The 17,793-nt window shown below is 39.8% G+C and overlaps 1 protein-coding gene across 4 annotated transcripts in view; it reads right to left on the bottom strand.

Annotated features, from left to right (window-relative positions):
• LIPM (lipase family member M) overlaps nt 1-17,793 on the bottom strand; it is a 32,943-nt gene that overhangs the window by 13,336 nt on the left and 1,814 nt on the right. For all 4 annotated transcript variants that reach the window (XM_060125388.1, XM_060125386.1, XM_060125387.1 and 1 more), the window contains exons 2-8: nt 15,764-15,881; nt 8,023-8,221; nt 6,530-6,639; nt 5,253-5,389; nt 4,972-5,118; nt 3,378-3,449; nt 1,981-2,052 (exon numbers count right to left, since the gene is read on the bottom strand). In XM_060125388.1, the coding sequence (XP_059981371.1) occupies nt 1,981-2,052; nt 3,378-3,449; nt 4,972-5,118; nt 5,253-5,389; nt 6,530-6,639; nt 8,023-8,221; nt 15,764-15,881 (855 nt within the window). The remainder of the gene's footprint in view (nt 1-1,980; nt 2,053-3,377; nt 3,450-4,971; nt 5,119-5,252; nt 5,390-6,529; nt 6,640-8,022; nt 8,222-15,763; nt 15,882-17,793) is intronic.

Here is a 17,793-nt window from a genome sequence, read left to right as displayed (position 1 = left end):
AGGTTGGTGAACACGTGCACATGTGGGGAGAGTGGCCCCATGGAGAAGACGTGGAAGCTCTGCTCCCCTTCCCTTGCTCAGTGCGTCTCTTTTATCTGGCTGATCCTGAGTTATATCCTTTTATGATAAACCAATAATCTAGTAAGTAAAGTGTTTCTCTGGGCCAATCTAGCAAATTAATCAAACCTCAGCCTGAGAAGGGGGTCATGGGAACCTCTGAATTATAGCCAGTGGGTCAGACACACAGGTGACAGCCTGGGCTTGCGATAGGCATCCGAACTGGAGGATAGTCTTGTGGGCCCGAGCCCTCAACCTGTGGGATCTGATGTTATCTCTGGGTAGACAGTGTCAGAATTGAGTTAAACTCTAAGTCACCCACCTGGTGTTGGAGAATTGCTTGTTCATGTGGAGAAACTCCCCTCCACACACATATACTGGAATTTGGTGGTCAGAGTAGAGTAACTTAGATACGAAGTTTTTTATAGAGTAACTTAGATACGAAAGGTTGGAATATTCGATGGAGCCTGTAATATGTTTTTCTCATCTAACAGGTGAAAAGACTGAACTGAAAGTCAGGTGTAGCTCTGTGAGTCTATGACACCTTTTTGCATGTGTGTTTTCTCTTTCTTTCCATGACCATTTTCTGGCACCTGCTCTGCACAAGTCACTTTCTCTCTAACTCATGACCTTAAATGTTAATAAATTAAATCTTATCTTGGAACTAGGATGCTTTCTCTAAAGATATATTTTAGGAAACAATGAAGAAGGATCTTAAAAATGTAGCTGGTACCTGTGATTGAGGGTTTGCTATTCAGAGGCACGACAGTGGTCTGTCCAATTTCCGAGACTTTTATATCTAGATATACAGAAGTACGTCTACAGAAGTGGATGTTAAGTGTGATATGAGACTCTCAAAGATTAGCCTGTGTGTGTTTTCTGCTCCCTCCAGCTTTATGTGTGTAGTCAATATTTGCTTACATTCTCACACAAGCTAACCAATAATCTTCAGTGAAGGTTTTATGCTTAGAAAAGTTTAATACTCATTTCTAATTCTCCATAACTTTTATTTTAAATTTTATTCCACAACATTGGTTACACACATAGATTTTCTTGGGTAATATTGTTTTATATTTTTCACTTGCAAATTACAGATTCATTAAAAGTGTGACCAGGGAGAACTCTTACATGTAATCTAGTCCAGTAATTTTTATTTTAAAGAGAAAGAGATTGAGCCCTGAAGAATCAAAGCAGCCTACAACTACTGAGCCTGCCCACCACAACTACTGAGCCTGTGCACCTAGAGCCCGTGATCCACAACAAGAGAAGCCACAGTGGTGAGAAGCCCACGCACCGCAACAAAGAGTAGCCCCTGCTCATCTCAACGAGAGAAAGCCCTCGAAGAGCAACAAAGACCCAACACAGCCAAAAAAAGAAAAAGTCTCTTGGCTAAGCTTTGAACTTTTCCATTTTCAAATGAAGTCGAACCAGAACTAATTACTTTTTACTTGAATTCTTTCTTTTTCATATTCTTTTCCATTGTATTCCCTGTGCTGTATAGTAGGACACATTGTTGTTTATCCATGCTATATATAATAGTTTGCATCTGCTAATCCCAAACTCCCAATCTATCCCTCCCCCATCCCCTTCCCCACTTGGCAACTACAAGTCTGTTCTCTATGTCTGTGAGTCTGTTTCATAGATAAGATCATTTGTGTCATATTTTAGATTCCACATATAAGTGATGTCATATGGTGTTTGTCTTTCTCTTTCTGACGTACTTCACTTAGTATGATGATCTCTATTGTCCATCCATGTTGCTGCAAATGGCATTATTTCATTCTTTTTTATGCCTGAGTAGTATTCCATTCTACTTGAATTCTTGTATTTTACTCCTATTTCTAGAATAAACGGCCAGTATAACTTCCCTCTCACACATTTCAAAAGGATATATTTTCAGCAGATGGTATTTGCTTTCGTTACCTGATTTCCTTTTTCCAGATTCTTGGTCTCACTGCCCCAGTCAAATGCCTGAAGTTCCCCAGAATTCACTGCCTAAAAGGAAACAAAAATTTACATGACATTCAAACGTGTCACGGGATAACGGTGGGAGGAGGGGTGAAAATGTGCTACCAAGTCTGCAATTGTGAGGGAAGCAGAGAACAAAGGCTGAGGTTGCTCTACGGTTCAACTTTAGGATAATCTTTGGGAAAGTGTAAAGGCAAGAATAAGGTCCTTTCAGGGAGAAAAATGTGCTATAGAAATACTTGACCACCATATTATACAACTCCAAAAAGTGTATCCCCATTGTAGTCTATGTAGGGGGATATCCTGCACAACTCTGTAGGCTACAATGGGAGAGCAACCCCGAGAGTTGTGCAACGTGGTGATTCTGGGAGAAGATGACCAACATTTAATCCAGTGTAGAATTCTTGTTTGGTTTTGATTATAAAATCTCTCTCTCTCTCTCTCTCTCTCTCTCTGTGTGTGTCTCTCTCTCTCTCTCCCTCTCTCTCTGTCTCTTTCTCTGTCTTTCACACATGTACTAAAACATAACAATGACATTTCAAGAAAAATTTGACTAGGTTCTAAGTTGTTAGAAAAACAGATAGGACCAATATTTATGATTCATAGGTGTCATCATCACTATGAAAACTTTTTGCTCAAGTTAAAAGTCTCCCACTTTTTTTTTTAACAAAGTTGTAGTTTTAGTAGGCGAGAATCTAAGGTTAGTGATGCTTAGCTCTCTGTCCTATGTACATTCTTATTTCCACAGCCAATTGGGGTCACTCTATAGTATCATCTATAATGAGCAATATTAGGTTCAGTGCTTCATCACATGTGAAAGAATAATTAGCAGTCACATTGTCCTTGAACTAATTCTGAAGGAACCCACCACACAGTGCCTAGAGACAGTTCCTGTGACTGGTAATCAGGACATTCTCTCCTGTGACCTCAGGTGAAATCTGCGGCACAAAGGACTCCTGTGAAAATCTCCTTGGGTAATTAGGTCCACATTTGCATTTTTATGACTACCTGGCCACACTGTCTTGCTGGAAGAGCCGAAAGGAGAATGTGGAAACTGATCTCCAGCCTCATCTTTGAGATGGCTAAAGACTGAGAAAGGTCTCACTTGAACCATCTGAATTCACACTTTTAAGGTCCACTAGAGATGTCCTAGGGCCAATCCTTTCCTCCCATATCCTGAAAAGTTTCAGTGTTCTAGATCAAGCTCACAGTTGAAAAAGCGTTGACAGAATCACAAGTCATCTTGGAATAAATGTGAAATAACCCCTGGGCTGTCCAAAGGGCCTCCTCTAACTATTCCAGGCAAACTGCACAAAGACTCTTAACAAAGACCACAAATTCAGCATCCTTACCTGGCTCCAGTGCAGGATATTTTGCACAGATGTTCCAGCAGGTGTGTGAGCGACATATACATTTGCTCGGCTCTGTAATAAAGCATGAGTAGTTTGTGGGACGTGGAAAAACTCACAAGATGTGCACCTTGTCAAGACCAAATCTACAGGTTATCAGACTAAGAAATGGGAACATCATTAAAGTATCAGCAGTTATCTATGAAACAGGAATATACACATGCACATAAGTAAAAAAATGCCACTAAATGTATCCTATATTCTTCATCAGAGAAAAGCTTCTCATTAGACATCTTGACTTCGTCTTTTAAAAAACTTCCTTAGAGGGCTTCCCTGGTGGCGCAGTGGTTGAGAGTCCGCCTGCTGATGCAGGGGACACGGGTTCGTGCCCCGGTCCGGGAAGATCCCATATGCAGCAGAGCGGCTGGGCCCGTGAGCCATGGCCGCTGAGCCTGCGCGTCCGAAGCCTGTGCTCTGCAGCGGGAGAGGCCACAACAGTGAGAGGCCCGTGTACCGCAAAAATAAAAAAACTTCCTTAGAGTAATTAAAGATGAAGGCTCAGGAGCTGGGCCTGTATTCAAATCTCACCTCTGCTATATAACTTCTAGGTGAAATTGGGAACACTACTTAATCCACTAAGTCTAATCTATAAAGTGGGAATATTGATAATACCTGTGTCATAGGGTTGTTACGGGGACTAACAGCCTGGCATATAATAAAATGCTTATCAAAAGGTAGCTATTAATCATATCATTAATTAAAAAGAAAAAAGTCCTCAGGAATTAAAAACATGCTCCTCCAGCTGTTGGCAGATAGCTCGCTCGCTGTCTGGTGTCCTTGGGGGTATTCTTCCCTCTGCAGAGAGCTGCTCTGCCCAATATCTCCCGATTACTGGTGCTGTCTGCATTAAATGACTAGTTGATATGGGGGTATAAAGACCCAGCCCTCTGATGCTAACTTGGGACAATTCTGAAAGGTCATCCCATTTTCACAGGTCCCTAGAGGATCAACTGAGATTCCCACTGGGACTGCATCACAGCTGGACTTTTTTTTAATCCACCAAATCCCGTTTCCTTCCCTTCTCTAGATGTTATCCCAAGGACCTAACCCCAAATCATTCTGCACATGAATCTCCAACTCACAGTATGCTTCCTGGGGAACCCACTGTCACACTCACCAAGTCGTAGCTATGCCTTAGCCAAACCGAAACTCCCAGACAGCCTATCACGGGACTTAAGCTACGAACTGGAAGCACCCGAGTAGAAAGAAGAAGTAGGTGACGCATGGCAGTTTTCTCTTTTGACTTCTGGGTTCTAATCATATTTTTTTGCATCTGTTGATTCACTGTAGTAAAGCTGCTTTCAGACCTCTTTGATCTTTAATCTATGAAGTTAATGTGTAGTCATGCCCTTGTGTTAACCTTGACTCAGACCATGTTGAAGCATTTTCCACATATTATTACGATTTGAAGAAAACGGAGCTTCTTGGAGTATCGTTTCTCTAAGTCTTCCCTGGCATTAGCTCACCCTCAAGGAGTGAGACTAATAACTCCTCACTTTGCTTTGGGACAGTGAGAATTCACTAGGCTCTCACTTACCATGTTCATGTTGTTCGTGTTAAATCCTCCCAGGAGTAACATGATGTTGCTACAGATCTGATCAATAATCACCTGGCCGCAAAGGTAAATAACAAACAGTCTGAGAAATCTGGTCTGGTAGAGAAATTCTTTTTTACCAAACAATCCCTGTAAAAATATGAAATGGAATAGTCATTACATTACAGTCAAAAGAAGTGTCTCTAACGTAAAAGTGTACGTCCTAGCAAATGGGTTGGAAAACTCTTGTGCATAGACAAGGAGTTTTCTGAGGAGTCACACACCTTGATCATCACATCTGGCAGCAACAAAAATTTGGCCCCAGGGCTTTTTGCATGTTTAACAGTAGCTATGGGTGCTAAAGCAAAATACATTCTTATTTTCTGAGCCAGCTCTGGCATGGTGGAAAATGCAATAAAGCCTGCAAAAGAGAAACATGTCAGCATGGATATTGAATATCCTAGAACTAATAAAGTGCTTATTTTACTTTTATCAAGATATTTCAGCAATTACATGTGACTGTAATTGCTTTGAAACTATAAGCTCCTTGACAGGGAAAAGCAACAGCAGCAACAAATGCTCTGTGTTCCCTCTGACATTTAGATACTTGTTGCCCAGTACTAGGTTCTCAGTGAATTATTAAATTAAATTAGTCAGTCCAATAACATGGACTTTGAGAGGTAACTATATGTTAGACACTTTGCAGGAGACTTTCATGGTTCTTGTTTAATTCTCAGATTCTTGGGGGTTTTTTTTTTTTTTTTTTTTGCGGTACGCGGGCCTCTCACTGTTGTGAGAGCACAGGCTCCGGAGGCTCCGGACGCGCAGGCTCAGCGGCCATGGCTCACGGGCCCAGCCGCTCCGCAGCATGTGGGATCCTTCTGGACCGGGGCATGAACCCGTGTCCCCTGCATCGGCAGGCGGACTCTCAACCACTGCGCCACCAGGGAAGCCCCTTGGGGGTATTTTTAATAAATCTTTACAGTGAGAGAAATCGCGAGTTAAAGAAATAGTCTTGTTTATTGATAAGAAGCACGTTCTGTAACATAATGGGTGTTGAGATAGCAGAGTTTTGCTTGTTTTCCTGGGTCTCTAACTTTTCCAGAACCCAAATTGGAACATAATCTAGTGGACAAGTTGTCTAATGAACTGGATTCCAACTCTTATTTCTGCCATAGACTAGGTATGGGACACTGGTTAAGTCAAGGTATAGGCTTCTATACCTGTAAAATAGAGACTAATTCTCCCAATTACAAAGGGACAATCTCTTTGGAGCCTTTGGGAGGAAAAGGCTATCATATACAGCCAGGGCATGCCCACTATATTTGAAATAGTATGTGTCTATTTCAAAAGAGCCTGTGTACTCTCTGTTTAAGCTGATATTTGCAGGTTGTAGAGAAGGGTGGGCAGAGAGAAACTAGAATCCCGTGACCCTGAAGGGGTATATCTCCGGATAAGGCCAGATCAGAGAGAAGCGTGCGACGCCTGATCCCAGGCTTGGCTGTGCGCCATTTGCTCACGTTTCTTCTGAGTATACAAACCTGATTTTTTTGGAACCTACCCATGGTGGTACCCTGTGAATAGCCGACATAATAGATATTTTCCTGGCCCGTTTTCTGCAAAATAAAGTCTATGACTGCAGGAAGGTCAAACCTAGCCATCTCATCATAACTACAAGGGGGAAAAGACAAAGTTATATGAAAAATTATAATCAGAACAAACAAAAGCAGCCCCCATGGTTTACAAACAGTGCCTTGAATTGTTGACCCCATCAGCTTGTTACTGTGCCCCTTACAAGACTCAGAATGGACTTGTTTCAAACCTGTGATGCATGGGTGCCTCTGGGGTCACAGGCTGTTAGCAAACTGCTGTTTTCTCTAGATATTATCATAGAGAAATAACCATCTTAATGAACATTTAGTGAGCATGAGCTCCACCCGCTGGTGGAGGTGTCCTCTTATTCTATTAGCAGAACAGCACAGGGCCATTCAGATTCTTTATATGAAAAGTATTAAAGATGCTGCAGGGGCCTTTCTCTGGTGAAATGGATAAAGAGAAAGTTGAATATCAATAGGTAATTTAAATAAAAACACTAAAAAACTTTTGTAAGAGTGTGAGAGATGTGTTAATCAAATTGATGGTCCCTAAGGCTTATTAGTTCCTCGTATATTTTTAATACTGCCTGGCCTCGTCTCCTTCTGGGGGTATTAGTCCTTTCCTTGTCATCACTCAGGGAAGAGTTAGTCCCAGGATATTCATCTGAAAGGAAAGGAACCTACACTTCTCCGATTCCAGTCTCAATCACCTAACACCAACCACTGTTCTCATCCCATTCACCAGACTAGCCTTCTACTTTGGGGAACCCAATTTACATAATCCAAAGAATCGCTAGTCAGTTAAGCCAATTGGGAGATATTACGTTGGGATCCTGATGAGCCAACCAAAGTAAATTATCTACATACCAGAAGCCATAATTCTTTTTTTTTTTAACATCTTTATTGGAGTATAATTGCTTTACAATGGTGTGTTAGTTTCTGCTTTATAACAAAGTGAATCAGCTATACATATACATATATCCCCATATCTCCTCCCTCTTGCATCTCCCTTCCTCTCACCTCCCTATCCCACCCCTCTAGGTGGTCACAAAGCATCGAGCTGATCTCCCTGTGCTATGCGGCTGCTTCCCACCAGCTATCTATTTTATGTTTGGTAGTGTATATACGTCCGTGCCACTCTCTCACTTCATCCCAGCTTACACTTCCCCCTCCCCATATCCTCAAGTCCATGCTCTAGTAGGTCTGTGTCTTTATTCCCGTCTTACCCCTAGGTTCTTCACGACATTCTTTTTTTTTTCTTAGATTCCCTATGTATGTGTTAGCATACGGTATTTGTCTTTCTCCTTCTGACTTACTTCACTCTGTATGACAGACTCTAGGTCTATCCACCTCACTACAAATAGCTCAATTTCATTTCTTTTTATCAGAAGCCATAATTCTTTACCCAGTTCTCCCAAAGCCATCCATATCCACCTCCACTCTCAAGATTTTCATATACCTGAAAGCCCAGAACTCATCTTGGTCTATGGAGAGGGTCTTGTGTTTCCGAGACCAGGTGTTTCCCCTGCTGTTCCCTAGCCACACATCAAAACCCGCATCTGCCAGAATGAAGCCCAGGCTGTTGTTGGGCAGGTTGGAAATCCAGCTGCTAGCATCTCCAAGCAGGCCATGCTGCAGTAACACCACAGGCCTGGGACCTACAAAGAAGTGAATTTCAACAGCGTGAAATATTCTACGCCTTTCTCGTTATCCCTTAAGGTGCGAAAGATTTCAAGTTAGACAAACCTGTGTTCGAATCTTGATTCATCTGCTTGTTAACTTGATTATCTTGGCCAGTTACTTAAACTTTCTGTGCCTTGATTGCCTCGTGAAAAAAATAGTATTTTTGTTATGATTAAATAAAATAATACACAAGAAGCAGATGGCACAACGTATGGACACCAAGGGGGGAAGCGGGGGTGGGAGTGGTGGTGGTGGTGGGATGAATTGGGATATTGGGATTGATGTATATACACTAACATGTATAAGATAGATAAGTAATAAGAACCTGCTGTATAAAAAATAATAAAATTTAAAAAAAAAGCAGATGGCACAATGCCTGGCACAGAGAAAGAATCAATAAAGTTTGGCCTCTATTGTTGCTTTTGTGTAGTTATTATTATTACTAGACATGTCTGGGATCAGAGAAAATTGGAAGTGCCCCAGGAGGTAGTATAATATAATGATTAAGATAATTATATATAATAATCATAGCTACTATATATTAATAAAAAGAAATTATGTTATTATATATTAATATATTATTTATATATTATAGAATTATACATGAATATGTGTGTATATATTAATGTTACAATATAAATAATATATACTATATAACATTTCTATTAACATAAAATTAATATACAATATAAAATTAATATATATTATATAGTATTATAGAGTATATATACTTATTGACATACTGTTAATATACACACATATATACACACTTATAAAAATACATATATACACAAATATATTTAATATATTATATATTTGCTATATTAATAATAAATAAACATATATTATATATAATTATTAATATTGCCATATATATACAGATATGTGTATATATATCTGTGTGTATATATTACCACATATATACATATATATGTGTATATATGTTAATATTACCATATATATACATATATATGTGTTTGAGTGTATACATATATATGTGTGTGTGTGTGTGTGTGTGTGTGTGTGTGAGTATATATATATATATATGTATATATATGTAATGGTTTGATGATTACGGGCCCTCATGTGAAAAGGACCCACAAGCCAACCTGATAAAATAAAAGTTTAAAAAGTATTATTTTTTTTAAAATTATTTATTTTGTTTTTGGCTGTGTTGAGTCTTCATTGCCGCACGTGGGCTTTCTCTAGTTGCGGTGAGTTGGGACTACTCTTTGTTGTGACGTGCAGGCTTCAAACTGCGGTGGCTTCTCTTGTTGCAGAGTACGGGCTCTAGGCGCAAGGGCTTCAGTAGTTGTGGCTCGCAGGCTCAGTAGCTGTGGCTCACAGGCTCTAGAGCACAGGCTCAGTAGTTGTGGCGCATGGGCTTAGTTGCTCCGCGGCATGTGGGATCTTCCAGGACCAGAGCTCAAACCCACGTCCCCTGCATTGGCAGGAGGATTCTTAACCACTGCGACACCAGGCAAGTACCTAAAAAGTCTTTTGTCACAACCTTATAGACATCTTTCAGTTGTTTTCAGGATGAATTTCACTGGCCCTCTTTTTTTTTTAACATCTTTATTGGAATATAATTGCTTTACAATGTTGTGTTAGTTCCTGCTATATAACAGGGTGAATCAGCTATACATATACATATATCCCCATATCCCCTCCCTCTTGCGTCTTCCTCCCACCCTCCCTATCCCACCCCTCTAGGTGGTCACAAAGCCCCGAGCTGATCTCCCTGTGCTATGCGGCAGCTTCCCACTAGCTAGCTACCTTACATTTGGTGGTGTATATATGTCCATGCCTCTCTCTCGCTTCGTGCCAGCTTACACTTGCCCTTTCCCTGTGTCCTCAAGTCCATCCTCTACATCTGTGTCTTTATTCCTGTCCCACCCCTAGGTTCTTTAGAACCTTTTTTTTTTTTAATTCCATATATATATGTTAGCATATGGTATTTGTTTTTCTCTTTCTGACTTACTTCACTCTGTACGACAGTCTCTAGGTCCATCCACCTCACTACAAATAACTCAATTTCGTTTCTTTTTATGTAAGCTGAGTAATGTTCCATTGTATGTATGTGAGCATCTTCTTTATCCATTCATCTGTTGATGGACACTTAGGTTGCTTCCATGTCCTGGCTATTGTAAATAGTGCTGCAATGAACACTGTGGTACATGACTCTTTTTTTTTTTTTTTTTTTGTGGTACACGGGCCTCTCACTGTTGTGGCCTCTTCCGTTGCGCAGCACAGGCTCCAGACGTGCAGGCTCAGCAGCCATGGCTCACGGGCCTAGTTGCTCCGTGGCATGTGGGATCTTCCCAGACCGGGGCATGAACCCATGTCCCCTGCATCGGCAGGCGGACTCTCAACCACTGCACCACTAGGGAAGCCCCATGACTCTTTTTGAATTATGGTTTTCTCAGGGTATATACCCAGTAGTGGGATTTCTGGGTCATATGGTAGTTCTATTTTTAGTTTTTTAAGGAACCTCCGTACTGTTCTCCATAGTGGCTGTATCAATTTACATTCCCACCAACAGTGCAAGAGGGTTCCCTTTTCTCCACACCCTCTCCAGCATTTATTGTTTGTAGATTTTTTGATGATGGCCATTCTGACCTGTGTGAGGTGATACCTCATTGTAGTTTTGACTTGCATATCTCCAATGATTAGTGATGTTGAGCATCTTTTCATGTATTTGTTGGCCATCTGTATGTCTTCTTTGGAGAAATGTCTATTTAGGTCTTCTTCCCATTTTTGGATTGGGTTGTTTGTTTTTTGATATGGAGCTGCATGAGCTGCTTGTATATTTTGGAGATTAATCCTTTGTCAGTTGCTTTTTTTGCAAATATTTTCTCCCATTCTGGGGGTTGTCTTTTATTCTTCTTTATGGTTTCCTTTGCTGTGCAAAAGCTTTTAAGTTTCATTAGGTCCCATTTGTTTATTTCTGTCTGTATTTCCATTTCTCTAGGAGATGGGTCAAAAAGAATCTTGCTGTGATTTATGTCATAGAGTGTTCTGCCTATGTTTTCCTCTAAGAGTTTTATAGTGTCTGGCCTTACATTTAGGTCTTTAATTCATTTTGAGTTTATTTTTGTGTATGGTGTTAGGGAGTATTCTAATTTCATTCTTTTACATGTAGCTGTCCAGTTTTTCCAGCACCACTTATTGAAACGGCTGCCTTTTCTCCATTGTATATTCTTGCCTCCTTTATCAAAGATAAGGTGACCATATGTATGTGGGTTTTTCTCTGGGCTTTCTATCTTGATCCACTGATCTGTATTTCTGTTTTTGTACTAGTACCATACTGTCTTGATTACTGTAGCTTCGCAGTATGGCCTGAAGTCAGGGAGCCTGATTCCTCCAGCTCTGTTTTTCTTTCTCAATTGCTTTGGCTATTCGTGGTCTTTTGTGTTTCCATACAAATTGTGAAATTTTTTGTTCTAGTTCTGTGAAAAATGCCATTGGTAGTTTGATAGGGATTGAGTTGAACCTGTAGATTGCTTTGGGTAGTACAGTCATTTTCACAATGTTGATTCTTCAAATCTAAGAACATGGTATATCTATCCATCTATTTCTATATTCTTTAATTTCTTTCATCAGTGTCTTATAGTTTTCTGCATACAGGTCTTTTGTCTCCTTCAGTAGGTAGGTATTTTATTTTTTTTTTGTTGCAATAGTAAATGGGAGTGTTTCCTTAATTTCTCTTTCAGATTTTTCATCATTAGTGTATAGAAATGCAAGAGATTTCTCTGCATTAATTTTGTATCCTGCTACTTTACCAAATTCATCGATTAGCTCTAGTAGTTTTCTGGTAGAGTCTTTAGGATTCTCTATGTATAGTATCATGTCATCTGCAAACAGTGACAGCTTTACTTCTTCTTTTCCGATTTGGATTCCCTTTATTTCTTTTTATTCTCTGATTGCGGTGGCTAAAACTTCCAAAACTATGTTGAATAACAGTGGTGAGAGTGGGCAGCCATGTCTTGTTCCTGATCTTAGTGGAAAGTGTTTCAGTTTTTCACCACTGAGAACGATGTTGGCTGTGGATTTGTCAGATATGGCCTTTATTATGCTGAGGTAAGTTCTCTCTATGCCTACTTTTGGAGAGTTTTTATCATAAATGGGTACGGAATTTTGTCAAAAGCTTTTTCTGCATTTATTGAGATGATATATGGTTTTTATCCTTCACTTTGTTAATATGGTGTATCACATTGATTGATTTGCATATATTGAAGAATCCTTGCATTCCTGGGAGAAACCCCACTTGATCATGATGTATGATCCTTTTAATGTGCTGTTGGATTCCGTTTGCTAGTATTTTGTTGAGTATTTTTGCATCTATGTTCATCTGTGATATTGGCATGTAGAAAGCTGGAGTAGCAATTCCCATATCAGATGAAATAGACTTTAAAATAAAGACTATTACAAGAGACAAAGAAGGACACTACATAATGATCAAGGGATCAATCCAAGAAGAAGATATAGCAAATGTAAATATTTATGCACCCAACATAGGAGCACCTCAATACATAAGGCAAATGCTAACAGCCATAAAAGGGGAATCGACAGTAACACAATCATAGTAGGAGACTTTAACACCTCACTTACACCAATGGACAGATCATCCAAAATGAAAATAAATAAGGAAACACAAGCTTCAAAGGACACATTAAACAAGATGGACTTAATTGATATTTATAGTACATTCCATCCAAAAACGACAGAATACACTTTCTTCTTAAGTGCTCATGGGACATTCTCCAGGATAGATCATATCTTGGGTCACAAGTCAAGCCTTGGTAAATTTAAGAAAATTCAAATTGTATCAAGCATTTTTTCCAACCACAATGCCATGACAGTAGCTATCAATAACAGGAAAAAAAACTGTAAAAGATACAAACACATGGAGGCTAAAAATTATGCTACTAAATAACGAAGAGATCACTGGGGAAATCAAAGAGGAAATCAGTAAATACCTAGAAACAGATGACAATGGAAACACGATGACCCAAAACCTATGGAATGTAGCAAAAGCAGTTCTAAGAGGGAAGTTTATAACAATACAATCCTACCACAAGAAACAAGAAAAATCTCAAGTAAACAACCTAACCTTATACCTAAAGCAATTAGAGAAAGAAGAGCAAAAAAAACCCCCCAAAGTCAGCAGAAGAAAAGAAATAATAAAAATCAGATCAGAAATAAATGAAAAAGAAATGAAGGAAATGATAGCAAAGATCAATAAAACTAAAAGCTGGTTCTTTGAGAAGATAAACAAAATTGATAAACCATTAGCCAGATTCATCAAGAAAAAAAGGGAAAAGACTCAAATCAACAGAATTAGAAATGAAAAAGGAGAAGTAACAACTGACACTGCAGAAATACAAAGGATCATGAGAGATTACTACAAGCAACTCTATGCCACTAAAATGGACAACCTGGAAGAAATGGACAAATTCTTAGAAAAGCACAACCTTCCAAGACTGAACCAGGAAGAAATAGAAAATATAAACAGACCAATCACCAGCACTGAAATTGAAACTGTGATTAAAAATCTTCCAACAAACAAAAGCCCAGGACCAGATGGCTTCACAGGCGAATTCTATCAAACATTTAGAGAAGAGATAACACCCATCCTTCTCAAACTCTTCCAAAATACTGCAGAGGGAGGAACAGTACCACACTTATTCTACAAGACCACCATCACCCTGATACCAAAACCAGACAAAGATGTCACAAAAAAAGAAAACATTGGCCCTCTTTTTGAAGAGACGGTTAGAAATCTTTTTTTCCTTCATGGCTGGGAGATTTCTTCCTTAAAGAGGCCAACGGGTGCTGCAAGAACAACATCAGACACTAGAGGGGAGTATTCGGCACCGACTGGACCTTAAAGGCTGATACCTTGAACTCCAATCGCCTGGGCAATGAGTGAACAGTCTAAATAAACATGACGTGAGAAAACAAAACTCCTTCCATGAATAGGCGCTGCAGGTGACCCCTAAGCTTATGAACTGCCACAGTCTTCCGATTTGTGGAGCTTAGTGAAAAAGTTCTCTCTGTGTCTCCAGGCTATACATGTATTTATATAAAATTCATTCATTCATTCCACATATATTTATTCGCACCTGCCATGTGCTTGGCACTCTTTTAGGTACTTTTTATAGCCTTGAACAAAATCGATAAATTTTCTGTGCCTTCTGAGTTTACATTCTGGTTGGGAGAGACAGATAATAAACAAACAAGCAAATATCTATCATATCAGTGGTGCTATAAGGAAAATTAAGCAGGATCAGGGGCTAAATTTCAGTAGCTGGCAAGGGCTTACAATTTTGAATAGGGTGGTCGAAGGAAGAATGGGAAAGAGAAGGCCTGAAAGAGGGGCCAAGGCAAACTGCGTGGATATCTGATGAAACAGTGGTGCAGAAGGAGAACTGCAAGTTCAAAGGCACTGAGATAAGGGCATGCTGGACACAGATAAGACATGGCTGTTCAGCTGGTGTAAAAATAGCTGGTTTTCAAAAAGCTGCACAAATATAAATTGGAATAAAATAGAACCCTGCAGTTTCTTTATACCAAAGCCCAATAGCATTTACCCAGCATTTTCTGGTCCTAGGTAAGAGCATGGGCTACACTGGCTGACAAATCTTAATTTGAGTGCAGGTTTTGCAGCATACTAGCAAGGACTAGCAAAGACTCTTTGGGCAAGTTACTTAACTTCTGTGAGTGGCAGTTTCTCAGGATTATTGTGAAACTTATATGAGACTAACACAAATAAAGCACTTAGCACTGTACCTGGCATACAGAAAGAACGCAGTAAAGAGTTACATTATCTGTACACATGACAGATAATGTAGTTGCTGCTATAAACATAGAGCTGGAGTATTAAAAGGAATAGAGCCAAATAGAGATGAAGGATGGGCAATAGTGTACTATTACACTTTAATAGTAATGAAGGTGAATTTCTTAAAAGCCAACAATAGCCAAAAATCCCATACAGGAAAAAAACAGGATTATATGGAAACACGTACCAAAAATTTTAAATGTACACATAGTGCCCAATTCTTTAAAAGACTTTAGTGAAAAGCTGGGCAATGTCTTAAATATTTAAAGGGCTGTCTGGATGGGGAATATAGAGTGTGCTAGGGTGGGCGTCAGATGCCATGGCAGAGTCTGCATTCTTCATGAGCAAGGGTTGGCGTCACCTGCTGAAGAGATCAGTAGATATTCTAGAATATCTATATTGGAGGGGTTTGGGGAATGAATTAAATACTAGAAGGGATCAAGAAATGAACTTTTCTTGAAGGTGTTTTTTGAAAAGCAAACACTATGTTTATTTGAAATAATTGGGGATAGGGCAGTGGTGATGGGGACGGTGAGGTAGCTGAAGGCATCTTTTGGCTGGAACAATGGGCCCAGTCTGTACCAAGAGCCCAGGCTCCCTCTACACACTCAAATCACAAGGAGGTGTTTAATGTAGGAAGGATTGCTATGTTGGGGTAACATAGGGTGAACCATACCTGTCTTCTTAAGTTGCACTAGGCCCTGAGGAATCCTGTTAACAGAAAGGATATACCCATCTTCTGTTGCAACTTCATACTCCTCACAGGGATAACCTTTATGTTGGATGATTTCACTCTACGGAAAAAACACAATTTTTTTTTGAGTTCAGTTCTGTATGGTTATGTTCTCAATGATTATAAGGTAAAAAGTAGATTCCTTGATGCTGGAAGAGATAGACAAGAAATTCCTTGCTTTTCACTAGCTAATTATGTTATTGTAAAAAAAATTATCAAACCCTCTCCAGTGCTCATTTTCTTTATCTTTAATGTAGAGATTGAACTAGAAGGGTAGTTCTTAATGTGGGCTCTGGACCAAGAGCATAGCATCACTTGGGCACTTGGTAACAATAGCAAATGGTCAGTCTCCACTCAAACCTATTGAACTGGGAACTCTGGGGCTGGGGCCCAGCAACTTGTGTCTTAACAAGCTCCTTAGAAAATTCTGATGCACTCTAATATTTGAGAACCACTGGAAAAGAACACTGATTCCAAAACCTCGGTGTGTGTCAGAAACATCTGGGACACTTAAACATAAATATTCCCGGACCCACTTCGGGTTAGGAATCAGGGAATTCCAGTGCAACCAGTGGGACAGGACAACTTATGAGAACCCCTGGTCCATGTATTCCTTAAGGTTCTTTTCAGCTCTAAAACCACAGACTCAAGAGCAGTACAGTCATTCCTCAGTATCTGTGAGGAATTGGTTCCAAGATACCCCATAGATACCAACATCTGAGGATGGTCAAGTCCCTTACATAAAATGGGGTAGTATGTCAGTCCTCTGTATTGGCGAATTCCGCATTCACGGATACGGAGGGTTGACTGTAGTTCTTAACACTTTTAGGTTAAGGATCCCTCAGTGAATTTGAGGAAAATATGGAAATGGATATACACATGGACACACTATATACTTTCAGTGGTTTCAGATTTCCTGTTTCCTATATATGGACTCCTGGTTAAGGACCCCTACTCCATACAGTTGTTACATACAGAAACTCTTTGTAAAATATAAAGCTGCTGGTCTTCCCTGGTGGCGCAGTGGTTGAGAGTCCACCTGCCAATGCAGGGAACACGAGTTCGTGCCCCGGTCTGGGAAGATCCCACATACCGCGGAGTGGCTGGGCCTGTGAGCCATGGCTGCTGAGCCTGTGCGTCCGGAGCCTGTGCTCCGCAACGGGAGACGCCACAACAGTGAGAGGCCCACGTACCATAAAAATAAATAAATATAATAAATATAAAATAAATAAATAAATAAATATAGCTGCTGCGATCTCCTCAGTATCCTTAGTTTCTGCCTACTGTAGTTACTTAGAGAAGGAGGGAATTATTTCTATTAGCTGCTGCTTTTAAAGGAACAAAAGAGGAGAAAGCTAAATGCCCAGTGTAGTATACAAGACAAAAGGGCATAATAGTTAAGAGAAAGGCCCTGGGGTCTCACTGCTTGGGTTTTTAATCCTGGCTCTCACACTAATGCATAAACTAACTGTGTGATCTTAGGAAATTTAGTTAACTTGTCCCTATTCCTCAGTTTATTCGTCTGTAAAGTAGGTATACCAGTGGTTTATACTCCTTGGGATTATTGCAAAGAATGTAAAAAGATAACGCACATATGACACTAACAAGATTGGCTGGCACATGGTAGGGACTCAAGGAGCATTAGCTACTACTATAATTAAAAATCACCCTCCCTCCCTTTTAAGTAACTCCTATTCACCTTTCAGAATTCAGGTTAAGAAACCTTTCTTCAGAAAAACTTTCCTAAATTCCCTAAGTCCCCCTATTTTATGTTTTCTTCTTTGATTTCACTTCTCTTGTGATTAGTTTTGAGTGATAGGAATTGAGTGTCTGTCTTCTCTGCTGGATTGTAAACTCCATGAAATCAGGGCACTTAGATCTCTCTGTAACCTCAGTGCATAACACAGTATCAGGGCCAAATAGGTGCTCAACTAACACTAGCTAGAAAAATACCTGAATGAGGACAGTTGTAT

This window comes from Lagenorhynchus albirostris, chromosome 16 (genome assembly GCF_949774975.1).
Source record: "Lagenorhynchus albirostris chromosome 16, mLagAlb1.1, whole genome shotgun sequence".
Taxonomy (NCBI): domain Eukaryota; kingdom Metazoa; phylum Chordata; class Mammalia; order Artiodactyla; family Delphinidae; genus Lagenorhynchus; species Lagenorhynchus albirostris.
Note: the sequence above shows the minus strand (reverse complement) of the source record. Positions and strands in the feature narration are given on the sequence as shown.